Source organism: Phaethon aethereus (genome assembly GCF_964289735.1).
Source record: "Phaethon aethereus genome assembly, chromosome: 1".
Lineage (NCBI taxonomy): Eukaryota > Metazoa > Chordata > Aves > Phaethontiformes > Phaethontidae > Phaethon > Phaethon aethereus.
This window is the reverse complement of record NC_138575.1, coordinates 82,895,844-82,916,144: the sequence shown is the minus strand read 5'-3', so window position 1 is coordinate 82,916,144 and position 20,301 is coordinate 82,895,844. Positions and strand designations below refer to the sequence as shown.

The window sequence follows — 20,301 nt, the reverse complement described above, 5'->3', positions numbered from 1 at the left end:
GCTCAGTGAGCAACTGCATACACGAAGAGGTTTTGAGCTTTCTGAGCAAGGCCTCAAGGAACTTAAAAAATGCTAACTGAGCACCATTAGAGAGCTGAACATGACTGTCCTCCAGAAAATCAGCTCCAGCGTGGAGTAATTCTGATGCCCTGACAGCAGTCACCATGCTGAACCAGCTGGAAAAAAAGACTAGAAGGAAGGGAGCAGGAACAGTATAAATGGTGGTTGGTGCTGCTCTAAGACTACACAGAAATAGGAGAAAGCTGAAAAAGTGCCCTAAGAGTGGAAGTAACAACAGAAGCAGCCAAAAAACCTATTAAAGCAGTGCTTCAAGATGAAGCTGATATAACTGAAAGTGAGCTCAGAGCCATTCAGAGGATGAACCGTGCAGCAACTCTTGGATCAAAGCCTTGATCCAGATACTTGCAACAGAAAAACCAGTATATGCAATAAGCCCGTTTAGGGGCTGTGTTAATAAGCTTCTTAATAAGGTAATGACCTTGTTAAAAAGGTAATACAACTTAACTGTTATGTTGCACTAGAACTCAGACTCCGTATATTTCACTAAACAGTAAACCTAGTAGAAGCAATCTTTTATGACCATGTTTATTACATACCAGTAAATGTTAGATGTGAAAGTGACTTTAAAACTAAAGGAGATTCCACACAGGGGAGAAAAAAAAAAAAAAAAAAGAGCCTCTTTTTTTCCCCTATTGTGTTCTTTGGTCTTAGTCTTGTTCAATAACAACACATGTAATGACTGAGCTCTAGCTGATTACCAAGAAAACAAGTGATACATGTTAGAAAGCAACAAACAGTTCATTTTCTCTGTGTAAAGGTTTTCTTGACATTTAAATTGCTTCAGATTTTCTAGTGACTTCATACAAGAAATCATAGCTGAAATTTTCCCATCTTTTAGACATATCTCTTGTGATGAATTAAAAGACATGAGCTGAAATATGGGTAAATCCAAATAGATACAAAGCCCAAAACCAGTTTTCACCATGAGGGTGGTCAAAGACTGAAACAAATCTTCAGAGAGGCTGTGGAACCACCACCCTTGGAGACATTTGAAATGTGAGTGGACAAGGACATAAGCAACCTGACCTAGGATGGCCTTGTTGCAAGTTGGGTGTTGGCTTAGATGGCCTCCAATGGTCCCTTCCAACTTAAACCATTCTGCAATTTTTATTTTGTCTCCTTTCTTTCTTTAAAACTCAGTGGTCAGGTTGAACTAAGAGTGGTCTTTGTTCTTTAGTTTAGGGCACAAAGCACATATGTGGTGAGCACAAGATATTGGCATTCTCACCCACTGCTGTAGCATTCCTGCTCATGGAGCAACAGACCTGGAAGTGGCTCCACACAGACAAAGAAACATATAAAACCAACACACCAGGGAGTGAAGCCTCAGGGTGAAACAGTGCTTAGAGTACAGGTGGCTGTAAGATTAAAACTAGCAGAAATGACTGCAGTATCCAAAATAAAGGTGAAGGTCTTGAAACTTCTCCCTTGACTTCTCCATGACATCTATTTTAAGTGTTTCTTTAAATGGGTTGGTGGTGTCCTGGCACTAACAACCCTTAGCAACTGCAAACTTGCTGACCTTCTTTCTGTCCCAGTCCCACCACACAGAGCTGTAGGTGGAATTTTGTACATTCTTCCAATTTCTGTGGCACTGCCTTCTGCTGCTGCATGAACTCCATTAACAATTGCTTAATAATTGCCATTAAAGAGATATAACCTAAAAAGTAACAGAAGAAAGCAGAGACCTGTTCTCGTTCCCTTGAATTTAAACTCTATGATATATAGATACACAGAAGTGTTTCTCCAGATCATTCAGGAAGTGTATATTTCAGTGCCATAATTGGGTATAGCTTCTCAGAATACAACTTCTCTTGGTTCACTCAAAGGGAAAATGATTTAGCCTCCCATCTTTCCAACTTAGCCTCTCATCCAAAGCAATTACGTTTAGCACACCAAATAGTGGCTGTATGTTTGAGTAACCATAACAACAACCGACAGAAGTCACTTAACTTGAATGCTGATTCAGCTAATGTGTATATTTCAGGAGCAGAAAAATGAGATTTAGGATACAGAATCATAAAACCTTTGGTTGGAAGGGACCTTTAGAGGTTGCCTAGTCTACCCTCCCTGCAGCGAGCAGGGACATCTTCAACCAGATCAGGTTACACAGAGCCCAGTCCAACCTGACCAGGATTTTTGCCAGGAACGGGGCATCTACCACCTCTCTGGGCAACCTGGGCCAGTGTTTCACCACCCTCTTTGTGAAAAATTTCTTCCTTAGATCTAGTCAAAATCTACCCTCTTTCAGCTTAAAACCATTACCCCTTGCCCTATCACAACAAGTCTGTCCCCATCTTTCTTAGAAGCTCCCTTTAAGTACTGGAAGGCTGCAATGAGGTCTCCCCGCAGCCTCCTCTTCTCCAGGCTGAACAACCCCAACCCTCTAAGCCTTTCTTCATAGGAGAGGCGTTCCATCCCTCTGATCATTTTGGTGGCCTCCTCTGGATCCTCTCCAACAGGTCCATGTCTTTCCTGTGCTGAGGGCTCCAGAGCTGGATGTACTACTACAGCTGGGGTCTCACCAGAGCAGAGTAGAGGGGCAGAATCACCTCCCTTGGTCTGCTGGCCACTCTTCTTTGGACGCAGCCCAGGATAGGGTTGGCCTTCTGGGCTGCAAGTGCACATTCCAGCTCATGTCCAGCTTTTCATCCACCAGTACCCCCAAGTCCTTCTCAGCAGGGCTGTTCTCAATCCTTCATCTCCCAGCCTGTACTGATACTGGGGGTTGCCTCGACCCAGGTGCAGGACCCTGCACTTGGCCTTGTTGAACCTCATAAGGCTCACACGGGCCCATTCCTCAAGCTTGTCCAGGTCCCTCTGGATGGCACCCCATCCCTCAGGTGTGTCAACCGCACCACTCAGCTTGGTGTCATCTGCAAACTTGCTGAGGGTGCACTTGATCCCACTGTCCATGTCATTGATGAAGATATTAAAGAGTACTGGTCCCGATACAGACCGCTGAGGGACACCACTCATCACTGATCTCCATCTGGACATCATTGAGCACTACCCTCTGGATGCAACCATCCAACCAACTCCTCATCAACCCAACAGTCCACCCATCAAATCCATCTCTCTCCAGTTTAGAGACAAGGATGTTGGGGGGGACTCTGTCAAAGGCCTTACAGAATTCCAGATAGACCACACCAGCAGCTCTTCCTTCATCCACTGATGTGGTCACTCCATCATAGAAGGCCACTAGGTTAGTCAGGCAGGACTTGCCTTTGGTGAAGCCATGCTGGCTGTCTCGAATCACCTCCCTGTCCTCCACGTGCCTTAGCATAGCTTCTAGGAGGATGTGTTCCATGATCTTCCCAGGCACAGCGGTGAGGCTGATGGGTTGATAGTTCCCAGGGCCCTCCTTGCCACCTTTTTTAAAAATGGGTGCAATGTTTCCCTTTTTCCAGTCTCCAGGGACTTAACCTGACTGCTACGACTTTTCAAATATCATGGAGGGTGGTTTGGCAACTGCATCAGCCAATTCCCTCAGGGCTCTGGGATGCTTCTCATTAGGTCCCATAGACTTGTGTATGTTCAGGTTCCTCAGGTGATCTCAAAACTGATCTTCTCTTACAGTGGGATATATATAGAGTGGGCCTCATTTTCACCCCTAAAATATATTATAGTATTGTTTGCCCATGTCTTTGCTGTACCTGCTTGTGACCTCTACCATTACAAATGACAGTCCAAAAGTTGAAAATCTCTCCCATTTGCTTTCAGATCTGGGGATAAATGCTATTTCTTTATTGCATATGGGATATTAGTTGGACTATTTCTTACCAATCACAGCAAAAGGTGAATTTCAGCAAAAGCAGAAATTAGTTGAAATCTAATTTCAGTCATTTTCACATCTAACATATTATAGATATAGTTTCCTAAAAATAAAGAAAAAAAGAAAGAATACAGTGAACTGTTGGCCTCCATGCACCATTTCTATTAGAGGCGAAATCCAAAAAATAAGGTAACATCTAGGAACACATAAATTAATTGTAATGCTTTATAGCATACATACTTTTGTTTTCAAGGCTGCCTCATTACCACAGTTATCCATGTCACTCCATTTTATATTTCAAGATCCATGTTACCCATGCTATTAGTCATCTGAGAAGCTATTAAATTGCAGTACTTCATTGAACAGGTAACCTGAATCATCACATCCAAGTAGTGAAAAATTGGATCAGACAATGCAGAGAAGCTCTTTCTTTCTGGTAACTATTTAAACAGCAGCCAGAGAGGGCAGGGCATGGGTAGGGAGGCAGTAGCTCCCTCCCTCCAACATTACCCAGTTTGGCATGCTCCACTGTGCAGATGCCAAGCTGACTCTAGCCCTAGGAGGAGAATACATGGTTCTAAGAAGAAAATGTATCTGCAGGCAGAGCAGTAGTCAAACACGTGTAAGCACGTAAGTGTTTTAGAGATGGAGGGCAGGGAGAGGCCCAGAGCAACAATAAGGTAAGAGTGTGAGCTGGGTCAAGACCTTCAGCTGATACATGGAGCAATTAATCAAGACAGGAGCTCTTCCTTAGTAAACACGATGTAACTGCCTGAGTTTTCTATGATTTGAAGATAAAAGCAGTTGGGAGGGATTCCATGGGAAGCTTCCATGGAGGATAAAGGAGCTAGCAAGTGCTGGGAGTTTTTCAAGAATGCTCTCCTGGAAGCACAAAAACAGTTCATCCCCTTTAAAGGTAAGGGAAATAGACAGAGCAAGAGATCCCCTTGGCTTAACTGCAAGCTTCTGAGTCTGCTCAAAACCAAAAGAGAAGCACACCAGTGATGGAAAAGTGAATGAATACCCATTGAGAACTATAAGGGCATTGCCAGGGCATGCAGAGATGCAGTTAGAAAAGCAAAAACTCAGCTTGAATGGAAATTGGCCAGAGATGCCAAAAATTACAAGAAAGGGTTCTTCAGGTACATGTACAAAGAGCAGAAACAGAAAGAAAATATCAGCCCACTGTTAAACAGAAGACATGAATTAGTCACCAACAATGCTGAAAAGGCAGAGGTTCTCAACACTTGCTTCACCTCTGTCTTTATCAGCACTATTGGGCCCCAGGCCTTGGGAACAAAAATCCAGGTTGGTGCAAACACAGACCCACCATCAGTGCCGGAAGAGTTGGTGTGTGAACTATTACAGGAGATTGATGCCTACAAATTGATGGGCCCTGGCTATACCCACCTGAGTTGAGCTGGCTGACGTTGTGGTGAGGCTGCTCTCCATAATCTTTGAGAAGTTGTGGAGATCAGGGGACATCCCAGAAGACTGGAAGAAGGCCAATGTCACCCCCATCTACAAGAAGGGCTCAAAGGAGGATCCAGGAAATTATAGGCCCATCAGTCTTACTTCAGTCCCTGGGAAAGTTATGGAACTAATCCTCCTGGGGGCTACCACAATTCAAATGAAGCACGTGACTGGGAAAAGACAGCATGGATTCACCAAAGGCAAATCATGCTTGACAAATGTGATTGCCTTCTACGACAAAATAACCTGCTTGGTTGATATAGGGCAAGCAGTAGACATTGTCTACCTGGATTTCTCCATGGCTTTTGATATGGTTTCCCACAGCCTCCTTCTAGAGAAACTGATTTGTTATGGTGTAGACAAGTGATCTGTGTGGTGGGTGGGGAACTGGCTGACAGGCTGCACCCAGAGGGTGGTGGTAAACAGCTCCTTTTCAAACTGGCAACCTGTCACAGTGGGGTCCCTCAGGGATTGATATTGGGCTCAGTGCTGTTATCATCTTCATAAGTGATCTAGATGATGGGATCAAGTGTACCCTGATGAAGTTTGCCGATGATACCAAACTGAGTAGGGAAGTGGACACTTTGGAAGGGAGAGCCACCCTGCAGGAAGACCTCGATAGGCTGGAAGAGTGGGCTAATAAGAGCCTTATGAAGTTCAACAAGGACAAGTGTAAGGTCTTGCAGCTGGGAGAACATAATCCAGGAGTCCAGCACAGGCTGGGATCTACCCAGCTGGGGAGCAGATCTCTGGAAAGGGACCTGGAGGTCCTGGTGGACAAGCAGCTCAACAGGAGTGAAGAGTGTGGTGCTGTGGCAAAGAAAGCGAACAGGATGCTGGGTTGCATCAGAAAGGGCATCACTAGTAGAGATAAAGTCATCATCATCCCACTCTTCAAAGCACTCTTCAGGCCACACCTGGAATACTGCATTCAGTTTTGGTCCCCGCTATGCAAAAAAGATGTGGGCAGGCTGGAAAGGGTCCAGAGAAGGGCCACAAAGATGATCAAAGAACTGGGAAGCCTGCCACATAAGGAAAGGCTGAGAGAACTGGGTTTGTTCAGCCTTGAGAAAAGAAAGCTTAGGGGAAACCTTATCACCATGTTCCAGTATTTAAAGGGTGGCTACAAGGAAGATGGAGACTCCTTTTTTACATGGAATCACATGGAAAAGACAAGGGGTAACGGGTACAAATTACTCCTGGGGAGATTCTGACTGGACACAAGAGGAAAATTTTTCACAGTGAGAGCAACCAGGCATTGGAGTAATCTTCCCAGGGAAGTGAAGGATTCCCCAACTTTGGACACTTTTAAGATTCAGCTAGACAGGGTGCTGGGCCATCTTGTCTAGACTGTGCTTTTGCCAAGAAAGGTTGGACCAGATGATCCCTGAGGTCCCTTCCAATCAGGTATTCTATGATTCTAGGAAAAGAGCAACAGGGCTTTCTGGCTTCACTGCATCTTGCAAAGAAGTCAGAACCCATCTCTCCAAGGATGCTGGTGAGGGTAGCGGGGCAGAGCAGAGCAGAGCGGGCAAAGAAAACCACAGATCTACCCTGAGTGGAGGTACAGGGGCAGGAGGAGTGCACAGACCCAAAGCTGTTTTCCTCACCTAGCAGCTGACCGCCTGGCAGGGAGGGAGGCTGGGCGACGGAGGAGATTTACATTCCTGAAGCTGAAGCAAGCAAACAAAGCACGCTATTAAAAAGCCCTACATTCTTCAGCAGGCACTGGTTTGGCTGGACTTCTATTAATAGTGCTGTGTTTATTCTTGCACAGTGAATAAATTAAGCCAATGTTAAATGCTCATGAACTCAGAGACAGAAGATAATTTCATCCAGTTTGCGGGAGAGCAAACTTCATCCAACAAAGCATCAATATTTTATGTGAACTGTATAAAACTCGCATTAGTTGCAGTCTACCCATTAGACAGAATTTTGCCTTGCATGCCACTCCCTGGCCTCAGTTGCAATGTTGAATTTTCTAAACATTAAACTCACCTGAACAGATAAAATTCCAGCAGCCACAACCAGTCACAAGAACTAGCCCTGCTCTAGAGCTGTAACTAGGTTTAAAATGCAGTCCGGTCCCTCAGAAGATGTCTCAGCCAGGTTGAAACCTCTCATGCTTTGGTTACATCCTCGGCACCATGCACCATTACTCAAGTCAGGTGTTCAATCAGACCCGACCCCGACAGAAACACCCTGCGCACACTGGCTCAGCTCAAGCAAGAAACATACACTGGAGATTTCCAACCTGAAATCCCTGCTGCACTTCCTCAGCCAAGTTTGCAGGCTGTGAGGCTGAAGTTATAGTGCTAAGGGGCAGGAGCATGCTTCACTGAATTTCAGAACATGTCTAATTACAACCATACCCATCCAAAAGCTTAGTGGAAGTATAAATAGATAAATAGTCAGAACTTTGTAAGCTTGTCCGAGTCTTGGTTAGCTTTTTCTAGGTAACTAGGAAACCAGCAGTTGAAGTAGCTGTAGAGCAGATATGTTCCAGGAAGTGCTACTACTTCTTGAGATACTGTTTGAGCCTAGTTTAACAAGTATCGGTCTACAGGACCTGTATAGCAAGAAACTGATGGCTAAATTTTGGCCTCAATTACTCTGGTAGAAATCTAAACCTCGCACCTGCCAGATCATTCTGATTTACAACAGAGTACATGAGATCAGATGCAGTCCCTCAGTGGATGAAGGCTTAATTTACCATGACAGTCATAACCTGTAATGCCACATGCAGTCAGTATATATTCAAAGCTACTTTCCTCCCTGAGCTGGTGACCACCTCTGTGTGTCTGCCTTATGTCTAAGGGTAACAAGGAACATGTTTACACTTATAAAAGAGGAGAAAAAAAAAGGTTCATGCAGCAAAGGGGGTCACGGAGTTGGCTGAGACAAGCAGTTCTGTGTTTCTTCAACAAATCAGAGCTACCATCTATATGCATAGCTGAAGGAATCTCCTCCTCCTGGCTAGAAAAATAGCCTGGTGGCACAAAGCCTTTGCAATACCTACAGAGAACATCTCCCTGGTAAAAAATAGCCTGGCTGAAGCATCTCCCCACCCTGGTGACTCCCAGGTGTATGAACTGCAACACATTCACAAATACTATTTGTGGTGGTGGTGCCCACCAAGCCTTCAGAACTGATGCTTCCCTGCTGGCAGAATCAGAGAAGGAATTAACTACCTCATCTTACAGGCACCACTTCAACACACCTTTCCCAAGCAATACCAAAGTTTCTTTGGCAGCAGCTCACACTTCAGGCTCAAATGAGCTGTTGGTTTCTTTGTTTATCTGTTTGATATTTGTGTGTTTGGGAGTTTCGGGGGTGAGAAGGAGGGTACATATGTACAGTTTCAGAAAGAATAGCAACAGGCAAAGTGCAGTAGGAGGGAAAAGTTGCATTCACTAACTAGCAAGTAAACCGTTCCTTTCTCAACACTGCGTGTAAATAAGACATCAGCCATAACATGCAGCTTCCAAGGTCACTTCTCTATAGCACCAGACAGCCCAGTACAGAAATCATCCAGCCAGAGTCTGAGGGAAGGCACATAGTTATCAGCTCAGGAACCGCAAGCACACAGCTGCATCCTGCTTCCAGCCCCACGCCAGCTCACGGAGAGGCTGGGAGTGCCCACAGACAGCACAGGCACATGCTGCGGATGTGTCACGTCCACCTTCTGCCTGCACCTGACCCTGCTGCACCACAGCAGGGACCTGCCTACAGCCACCACCAGCCCCCGTGGTTAACGCCTGCCAGGCTGGACGAGGAGCCATGTACCTTGTTCCAGTGCGGTGGCAAGGTCAGTGCCCAGTATAGCTATCTCAGACCACACTTGGACGTCAGAAGCCCAAAACGGGTATCTTCTGCACCTTGCATCCTAACCACTTGCTGTGGAAGGACCACATTAGGTACAGACATGGATTCAAGGAAGCATTTGTGGTGTTCTGCCAAAGGGCAGGCAAGCTGCTTTCAGGAAGGGGAGGACCAAAACCAGAACGGTATCTTGCAGCACCAACCTTCTCTGCAATATCAGATGAAATGTTGCAGGTGTTGCTTGGAGTCTGCACTCTCTTGCACGGCTTGTTTTCACTGTGCAAAGCCCAGGAGTTTGCAAAATCATAACTGTTTCCCACAAGAGTCCCTGTGAATGAAGAAGAGGAGAAGCACATGGCTGTTCAGGGGTTTGAGCAACAAGTGGTCATTATCGGCTAGTAACAGCATGATAGTTTGCTGAAAGCTGTTTTTAAAAATAAAAATTGTTCTATCAAATGAATTTCTATTCCAAACAGATTGACTGTAGAAAAGCCACTTCCAGTGATCTGCACTGAGTCCTGCAGAAGACCTCTCTGAACTCAAGGACAGATTAAAGCCTGCAGAAAGCAGCTCCCAGCACTTCTCACACCTGCATGAACATGGTAGGAGTTACTTGCTGGTCAGCAATAATCTGCAGAAGCCTAAGCACGCCTTCACATTTTGCTACTATTTAAAAGTTGACAATAAAACATGAGATATACTAGAGAGGCAAACAGAATAAAGCTGCTTTCCCTAACCGAAGAAAGTATTAGCACTCCTGATCCCAGCTAGCCTTGATTTTGTCCTTCTCTCTGAAGAAACTTAACATACACCATGACCTTGGTGTACGTTAAATCTGATCTTATTGTGTAAATTGTCCAGAAACATGCCTCTCTGTCCTATTACAAGCAGCTCCTGGCCCAGGCTTAGTAAGATTTGCACCTACTTTGCAAAAAAGCAAAACTGCAAGAGTTAATCTGTATGGCTGCCACTTCCTGGGAGATGCAAGCCACGTCCCTGCTTCTCTTGCTCTATCCTTCTGACAAGGGGGATCCTCCCAGAAAGGGAATGTTCCCTCCTCCCCCTCTTGCCTCCCATGGCCTGGATGATTCCAGGACTACCTCTGCTTCCTTCTGTGGGTACCTGCTACAAAATAGTTAATTTCATAAGTCTCAGTTCTGTAACTTTGCTTTTTGAAACCCTACTGTGTTGCATGTGAGAATATCAATTGCCACTGTTAATGTATTCCCAAGACCTTATGCAGAGAATATATTGAAATATGACCCTGACTGTATCTGGAAAACAAAAGAAATGCTTCCAAAATATATCTATATAATATTCCATATTTCTTATTTCTATAATAACAATTTCATTGAGCTACCTGCTGTACATTAAGTACAAGCACACAGAATATACTGAACACTAAAACTGTTCCTAAACTAAAAGGTAGTCATGAAAACTACACTGAGAATTCTAAGGCAGATGTAATAAAGCCAGTAGCCTTTTGTAGAGTTTTTTTTTGTAGACTAGAAATTAGAGGCTTATAAATATCACATATGTTAGGCACACAGCAAATGTCAAAGGAGGAAGACTCCAAGGAAAGGATGACAGGGAAAGGTGGTAAAAGGCATGAAATTTTCATCTATGCAGCCAGAACTCAGCACAGGACAAGAAAAAGAGCAACAAGAATGCAATCCTTTACCATACCACAGATTGTAAAGATTTGAGTAACAATGAGGAGCAAGGCGCTAAATTAAATACATCCCCTTTTACTTGCACTAATGAAGCCTTACACTAAGTTACATAATAATAGGAGATGGGCTCCGCTCTGAAGTGGTGTTCCTCTGGCTCTGAATGCACGTCCATGTTGAGCTTCCCACTGGCAAGTATCACCAGATCCCCATTTGCCCACAAGTTAAGATTTGGAGGTTGGGACAACTGTTGGCCCTGAAATGCTGGTCACCTGTTTTTAAATTTCTCTCATTCCATTAGATTTTTTTCTTCTGTGATGCTTGTAAATTTGTCCCTCTTAAGTAGTTCTATGCAACATTTGTATTATACTATTCTAATTCTCCTGCTGTATTCTATGTTTAATACTTCCATGTAAAATTTTTTCAAAATAAATAATTTCAACATTTTTATGGGGTTGTTTAGGGTTTTTTGGGGAAACTGCTCTTCGAACCCTCTTGTTGCCAACAACTCTCTGTATATTAGCAGACCATTCCAGAGGCACGAGTGATTTGCCAGCAACTTGGCAGAGCAGTTGTTCCTCCTTGCAAAGTCCTGGGGCCCTTAAACTAAGCTACAAGCTGTTTGGAACAGGCAATACTTGATCAATTTGGGTTTGCTCAACAGCTCAAGATCCTGCCCCAGGTAAGCGTCCTCAACATACAACACTAAAAACCTAGGACAATAATGAATTAAGAGAGATCAGTTGACAGTGTATTTTTCCTGTGAGTTGTCCAGTGTAGCCTTAAGTGACCTATGGCAACAGATAAAGGGCTGGAGACGCACTTTAAAATGAGAGTGCTGCAAAACTTTGCATGTGCATTTGCCAGCCTGCTTTTCCCCAGAAGCTTTGTCCTTCGATGCTAAACAACGCCGTCACTGAAGATGCCCAGTATTTCACTGAATATCATTAGTTATTACTCCCAATAATACAGGTTCAATAGAACCTGTATTTTCAGAGTACTTGTGCTTTCATTGAATGAGCAGCCTTACAAACACACAGTAAGATGCAAGCCATAGTCTTGGAAAGGTAAAAAGCAGCTGGACATGAAGGTTTCGCTGACCATCAGAAGAGCTCTAATGTGAAATTATGAAGTGACTCTAGGGCCACTGAGCCGCTTAACAAATTGGGGTCATTGGGATAAGTTATTTCTGCAGAGGGTAATTTTGGAGAGAACTCTTCAACCCATACTCTGTGCTACATTCCCTGTCAATCAGTGTGGTGGTTCTGAAATACTGCATTTACTTGGTGAAGCTTCAGGAAGAAAAGCAAGGAGGGACAATTGTCCCTGGCACATCTGACTGCTCCGGGAAGAGGGAAGAGCAGCCACCACCACCATTGCCTTTTGCCCAACACCTCCGTTTCCTTCTTCTGAAGGACTCGAGGTGGTAGGAAAGGTGGTGGAAGGGACAATACAACAAAAACAGCCTAAAAACCCTTGATGTTTCTTAAGTGCATAGGTGACATTATTAATAGAGCAGCCAGGCAGCTGAACTGCCTGCTCTGGCACTGCACACCCACCACGCAGCACGACTGCCCTCCTCTCCTACACGGCAGAGTCTTGTTTTCCTTCTGTTCCTCCTAAGTTTGGTTTTTCTTCTTTCTCTAAGCAGCCAAGATTCTGGAGAAACAACTCCTAGCCAGGACTTATCAGAGTCCTACACCCAGAAATCCTCCGTATGGCCCAGGTAGGATTTTTGCTAAAGCACTAGTTTTGGCTGTCTTGCAGAAAGCATGTTGAAAATATATACTGTCACAAAATATAACGAAAACAAAGCATTTGGAGACAAGTGCTTCAAGAACCAGTGCCTGATGTGGACCATCATACAGACTGATGCCAGTGTGCAAAGTGGCTGCTCAACAGCCCAAACCCCCAGGCACCTAGTTAGCGTGCTGTGTCCTTTTAGGATGCAAGATGTGTTCAGGAGGTAGCTGTTAAAGCACAACCGAATTTCACCTTCTCTCGCTGCATCCCAGAAACATCCCACCACCCTACTAAGGGCCTCCGGGAGAGGGCCATGCACCAACCACCTGAGCAGCAGGTAGGTCTTCCAGGGGAGTTCTGTTGGACTGTGATTTTAGTGCTGTAATTGCTGCCTGCATGTCTCTGTCTCTTTGGAAAGAAAAAAAAACCCAACAAAAAGAACCCAACAAAACCACATACCACACTGACATATTTTGGCCAAGACTCTCTGCCACTCCCGCCTCCCCCTTTTTTTTTTCTGAACAGTTGCTTTCACTTATCTGATTTTCAGACAGATGATGTTTACTCCTGACAGAAAAATCAGTGTTCACTATGATATCTGAGTCTCAAAATCACCAGTTCCTTTTGAAATCGGAAACTGGTATGCTGCTTGTTTACTTTGAGACTGATGGTTAGGCAAGGTGAAGAGTTGGCAGCAACCTCCTTGCACTCAAGGCACGCGAGTGGGAGGCAGGAGCCCCGACCTCCCTCCCCGGATCTCCTGCGGATTTTCCCTATGGCCATGGGCCCATCAGGTTAACTCTCCCAGGGTCTGTTAACTCTTCTGTAAAATATATGCAAGAATTTGTGCAAGACACTACAATACTGTGACTAAGAGGTGTGTAAACTTTCACAGGTTGGTTATTTACTAAGCAATAGGGGTTTTTTGTTTATTAGGGGTTTTTGTTGTTTGTGTATGGTTTATTTTTTTAAAGTTTTACATGGTTCCAGACAAGGAAAATTATTGCAAGGTTGACCAAAAATCGATCCATAGTTTGGACTAAATTAATTATATGCAATATTGAATCATGAGGTAGAAAGTCTTTCCTGCCCTCTCTAGTTCAATGAATATAAAACTGATAATATTAAACACAAGAGAGGGAAAGAGCCATCTCCAGAACTCTACAGCCCAGTGATGAAGGCACACTCCTCACAATAAAAATGTTTAATTCGATTCCAAACTTTGAATAAAGCAGAGTGGGTTATGAATGCAGGTTTCTGGTATCCCAGGCAGATGCCATATAATGAAGATAGATAGGTACAAGGCAAGTTGTCTTCATCTGTATTCTTTGTAATTGACAGCTAAATTCCCTTGTGAATCTATCCCATTTGCTTGTAAGTTAAAATGCAGGAAAAAGAATTAGATTATTTACTTGGGACAAACAAAAATGTTAAACTTGCCTAAAATTAAGTCACTGATATCCTTTAAAATGCCAAGAAATTTGGATTTCAGAATGACAAAACTTTTGTTGATTTTTTTAGGAAAAGAAAAAATTACCTGCACTACCATTACTGTGAGTTTGGAACATGCTTTAAAAGCTTCTGATAACAGGTACCACACACAGGGAAGTTGCATATTCAGTCATATGCATATGCATACTTTTGGAGCAAAAACATTACCTGAAATATCAGACTTTTTCCTTGCAGATACTGTCTGCTTCTACCTGTTTAACCTATATTCGCTCTCCAGTGGCATCACATATTCTGTACTTCAGCAGCTTAAAAGGCTGGAATAGGTTGCTGACAGCTGGAACAGGCTCAGAATATCAAGCCTTTATCCAAAATTAGCCATGGGTATTGTTTTATCATTAATGTCTTTGTAATTTGGAGACGGATTCCCAGAAACACGCTTCCTGCCAGTGCCAAGAAAAGCATAATGGGATGCTGGATTAATTTGGGTTGGGTTTTTTTCCTTCCATAATGCTAAGAGCATGTAACATGCACAAATAACAAAATGATGGATTAACATCCCTGTGTTGGACTTGAATGAACTCTTTTGCACAAATAAATTTTAATGATGACCATCCAAGCACCTATCGCAGCCATATCACTGTGAGACAGCTTAATGATAAGGGTACTAGGCAAAGACTGGGGCTTATGGGCACACAAATGAGCTCCATGAGCTTGCACTGCAGCCTTTCTCGTTGAGAAGAAATTACCTTACACTTTCTGCAGCGTAAGAGCATGCCCTTTGACCACTAATGTGCTGAAAGGCTATGGGGTTTTGGCAACTTGCACATGTGTGCATGCCCTGAGCTGATTTCAGGATGGAGTTGCCCATGTTGTGTTAGATTTTCTCTGTAGTGTTGAGTCATCTCTTCTGGGCTGTGCTTTGGATCCCCAATTGTAAAATGCTCATGACAATGATCATGAGACACTCAAATGCCATGGGCTGAAGGATGACAAACAGATATCTGACTGACCACTAAGAAAGGACTCAACCTCATGTTTCTCGTAAGAGCAAAGACTGGCAACCAGTTAGAAGTGTATGATGATGTCAGAAAGCAGAGCCTGTTCAATTACCAAGTCTTGGAAGCATTCACAGGATGGCTATAAAAGACCAGAGCCTAGCTGGCAAGAAAAAGCAGAGGAGAAATTAACTCCTTCATTAGGATCTAGGGAAAAAACAAACAAACAAACAACAAATAACCCTGGAACACTTCCAATAACTTTATTTTTATATTTTAGTTATGCTTAAAGTGTGAGAACAAACTCTCAAGGGGCATCTGGCTTGTTTTTACTGCCATATTCAATAAACAAGCAACCACATACAATATAATCAATCTTGCTTGTAAGTCTCGACAGGACATGAGCACTTCTCCGCAGGATGAACTAGTTTAGTAACCAACTATGACAATGAGAGTGACTCAGCACCCCATCCTCTGTCTGAATGACTGTGTCTGCAACTCTGAAACCTACCAGGGAGACTTATTTTAAGTTCAAGACCTACTGCCTAAGGCCACTACCTTCAAAGTTGGGTCCTACCCATGTTAATTTGCCAGGGTATCATACTTTGAGTCACACCACTTAGACCTCTAGGACCTCAATAACTGAGCATCAAAAGTGTATACAGAAGAAATGTGTGTTATCCTCTCATCAGACTACCAGTTCTCAGTTTCCACACTGAAACAGTGAGGACTTAAAATTGAGTGCCATGACAATAGCACATGACTGGATAGATTATAGAACATGAGTAGAAATATATCAAGAGAAAAGTTTAAACACCCTTTCCTTCATGCCTCCTTTATTTACTTGCTCTAGGTGGTAATATCCAGTAATGCAGCAGGTGCTTTGTCTCTTATTTCACCACCACACCAAAACAATCCAAATATAAATTAATGAAGTTCTATATCGTAATCCACTTTCTTTGGAGCAAACCAAACTAACCCTCTGTGCCATTAAGGCACAATAATTTTTTTCTTCTAAAATACAGAAAAAATCATGTTTTCATTTGTTTTCAACATAAACATTGCCCTTTTGTTGAAACGGTGACAAAATGTACGATGCTACATGAAAGACAGAATTTATGGGCTAGAATCTATCCATGACAACTCTGACTTCTGCACAAATTTGGGATCTGGTCCTCTGGTGCCACAAAGAAGCCCTAGAAACAGGCCATCAAATCACATGAGTTTCCTCCTATGCAGACAGATACGAAGATGACACAAAAGCACTGCATTAGCTTTCAAATCGTGTGAGTTACAGTCTGTCGGAGACAGAAGCAAGCATTCCAGCTGCAGACCTCTTTCCATCACAGAGGTTCTTATAGGCTGCCCTCCTACCAGGCAAAGACTGTTAGCAACCAGACAGGTTACCATTTCAGTGTAAATCAAAGCAGTTTAAAGGATAGTACATCTTGAGGTTCCTGCCCAGCCTTTAAAAAACCTGGAGGAAGGTTTAACACAACTCAGCTATCTGACAAGCTCATTGGCTATAGCACCATACCCGACGTGTAACATCTAGCATCATCTCTCTGTCTCTGACATTTGGATCTGCATAGTGCTCCTCAGGGGTTTCCAGGTGAGAGCCTATAACTTGGCAACACTAGATCATTGTCTTTTTCCTTTGTGCACTGTGCTTCCATTGCATATTACTCTGAAGATCAAAGATCTTATTGTATTTGTTATCAATACAAATCCAGCCCAGAAATACATCTAATGGATTAGAACTGAGGGCCCAATCTGATAAATCAAATATGCCCAGATTTTAACAGGAAGCAATGGACACATCAACAGGAGAGTTCAATCTGCCAGAAACCTTAAGGTAACCCTTCAGTGCCCTCATATCACTAAGTCCTTACACTAAGCTCACATCCTGGGTTGGGTTGACCTTTATGAGATCTAATCAGGTTAGGAGGAGAGCAAATAAAAACAACCGCAGTAGAAAGAAACGGGGAAACTGTTTCAGAGGCTACCAATAGGCTGCTTAGATCTCTTGTTTAAAGAATATTACCTCTGTCAGCTGCTTGCATTGCCCCACACCTGGAAGTTAGCTTCAACAATTTGAAAAAAAAAAAAAAAGAGGTCTGAATTAATCAAAAGATGGTGTTACTTGAAGCAAGTTAAGAAATGCTTATAGGAACCACCCTACCAACAGAGCTGCCAAGGAGACAAACAACCTGTGGGCGTAGTGACGTCCATCACTGACACAACAAATTCAAACATAATTAATTCTAATTTCATCTAAATTAGTTTAAATTAAAGGTCTATCAGAGTAAAAAACTGGCAGAAATGCTAAGATACAATTCTATTCTTCAGACTAAAGTCACAGATCTGTAAATCCATGCAGGTTACAGAAATCAGGGCCTTCCTCATACACTAAAAGCTATGCATGCTCTGTCACCCTTTTTCAGCTCTTCCAAGCAGTGACGCTGTCATGGACTTCATTACATCCAGAAACCTGTGGTTGTGAAAGCACTGCTTTTTTTAAGAGGGAGGATACAGTCTCCACCGTGTTAAACAAATACAGCATGAAACACATTTAAACATGAGCAGCAGAACGGAATCTCCTACATCTGAAGAGTCCAAGGCAATACAGTCTCCTTTTCTGCTCCTGCTTTTTATAATAGCCTCACTCCTATTTATTGTCTCAAGAAAAAGCTGTAAACTTCAGATCTCAACACATTTAGACATCAAGGTATCCAAGCCCTGCCAAGCGATTCTGTGAGCTGAGTTTGCTTCCTATTATTTGCATTGCTGAAGGACTGATCAATCATTTTAACATACTATGAAATCAGGTTTTTTTCTGTACCTTGAAGCTACGTTTCTGTATCCTAAGTGTCAGTAAGACACATCCCTGGAGCACTGCCAGGCTCTTCTCCAAGTTGCTTTGTCTCCCTTTCTATTTTATGTATCATTTACTTTTAATACATACTTTACATTATCAATTTAACATATTAATGTATTAACTAACTTTACTCTAAACCTTTCCTCTTCAGGTAAGTGCTAAGAATTAAAAGACATTCCGAAACACAGTAAATCAAGATTGGTACTTCAAAGTCATACTCAGGGCTTTTCCAAAACACTTAGTCTTCACCCACACTGGCAGACTTTGCATACAGGTATTTAGAGCAGCAAAAGCAATCTTAGAATAGAACCTTTGGGTTGGGAGGGACCTTTAAAGGTCATCTAGTCCAACCCTCCCTGCACTGAGCACATATATCTTCAACCAGATCAGGTTGCACAGAGCTCCATCCAACCTCACCTGGAATGTTTCCAGTGTTGGGGCATCTACCACCTCTCTGAGCAACCTGTGCCAGTGTTTCACCACCCTCTTTGTGAAAAATTTCTTCCTTAGATCTAGTTGAAATTTACCCTCTTTCAGCTTAAAATCATTATCCCTTGTCTTATTGCAACAGGCCCTGATGAAAAGTCTGTCCCCATCTTTCTTAGAAGCCCCCTTTAAGTACTGGAAGGCTGCAATGAGGTCTCCCCGCAGCCTTTTCTCCAGGCTGAACAAACCCAACTCTCTCAGCCTGTCCTCACAGGAGAGGTGTTCCACCCCTCTGATTATTTATGTGGCCCTCCTCTGGACTCACTCCAACAGGTCCATGTCTTTCCTGTGCTGAGGGCTCCAGATCTGGACGCAGGACTCCAGGTGGGGTCTCACCAGAGCGGAGCAGAGAGGCAGAATCACCTCCCTCGACCTGCTGGCCACTCTTCTTTGGACGCAGCCCAGGATAGGGTTGGCCTTCTGGGCTGCAAGCACACATTGCCAACTCGTGTCCAGCTTTTCATCCACTAGTACCCCCAAGTCCTTCTTGGCAGGGCTGCTCTCAAACCCTTCATCCCCCAGCCTGTGTTGATACTGGGGGTTGCCTCGACCCAGGTGCAGGACCCTGCACTTGGTCTTGTTGAACCTCATGATGTTCTCATGAGCCCATTCCTCAATCTTGTCCAGGTCCCTCTGGATGGCACCCCGTCCCTCAGGCGTATGAACTGCACCACTCAGCTTGGTGTCATCTGCAAACTTGCTAAGGGTGCACTTGATCCCACTGTCTATGTCACTGATGAAGATATTGGAGAGTACTGGTCCCACTATGGACCGCTGAGGGTCCATCCTCTGGATGGACCATCCAACCAATTCCTCATCAACCAAACAGTCCACCCATCAAATCCATCTCTCTCCAATTTAGAGATAATGATGCTAGGGGAGGACGATGTCAAAGGCCTTACAGAATTCCAAACAGATGACATCGGCAGCTCTTCCCTTGTCCACTGATGTGGTCACTCCATCACAGAAGGCCACTAGGTTGGTCAGGCAGGACTTGCCCTTGGTGAAGCCATGTTGACTGTCTTTATCCCTCTCATTAGGAATTGACATGATATAAGGTGCACCTCCAATCTAACAGCCCATATAAACAGGGAAATGTCATTAAAAGGTAACCACTTTATAGAACAGCATCCCATGCCAAATCCAAGTACAAACCTGCTAGTAGCAACCCCCAGGATTTTATATTCTGCTATTGCAACACTATCTATTCTTACTCCCACTCATCTAACTGATGAAAAATTAGAAGTTCAATCAACACGTACTCCTCACATCTTTTTTGCTGGGAACATGTAGAAACATGTTGTTGGATCAGCAAAATCTTTGTTGAATCAACTGTCAGGAAAAGTGTGTACAGCATATGTTAAAATACAATCAGTTAGTCATAGTCTTACCTTCCTGAGTTCTGAAGTCATCTTCAGCAAATTTATTAAAGTTGCCACACAACCCACAGGTCTTATTATAGTGCTTTTCTTGAAGGACTATCTGAATATTCCCACTGATATCAATCTTCACCACAAAGCCATGCTCATCGCTGGATATTTTATAATAACCTGCCTCCTTCTCTATAAATATGCCATTGGAGACAAAAGGTATGGAAATCCTGTGAAGAAAAATTGGAATTTCTCAGAATATGACACACAAAAAACATTGCTTTTTTCCTGCTGGAACACTTGTTCGTACAGATACCTTTTGTCTTCCTGCATCACAACTCCATCTAAAGAGAAGCGAAGACTGAAATATTCTCCAAGATACACAGAGAAACCTATTTTCTTCCCATCCTGGTAGTCACCTGAAGAGATGAGACATAGGCAAATATTGTTACTTCTGGGACTTAGGAGGACAACTTGTAAGTACACATTGCAGTGTTGGGAGCGTATCATCTAACTTGTTCAAGAGTCATCCATCTATTTCATCCCATAGTTGTTT

The 20,301-nt window shown here is 43.4% G+C and overlaps 1 protein-coding gene across 1 annotated transcript in view; it reads right to left on the bottom strand.

The window, feature by feature from the left end:
* The window catches only part of VWF (von Willebrand factor), a gene marked incomplete at its 5' end in the record, with an annotated part of 151,528 nt that overhangs the window by 127,328 nt on the left and 3,899 nt on the right, over positions 1-20,301 (bottom strand). The window contains 3 exons of the mRNA XM_082013969.1: positions 9,355-9,479; positions 19,767-19,975; positions 20,062-20,164. Of these exons, the coding sequence (XP_081870095.1) occupies positions 9,355-9,479; positions 19,767-19,975; positions 20,062-20,164 (437 nt within the window). The remainder of the gene's footprint in view (positions 1-9,354; positions 9,480-19,766; positions 19,976-20,061; positions 20,165-20,301) is intronic.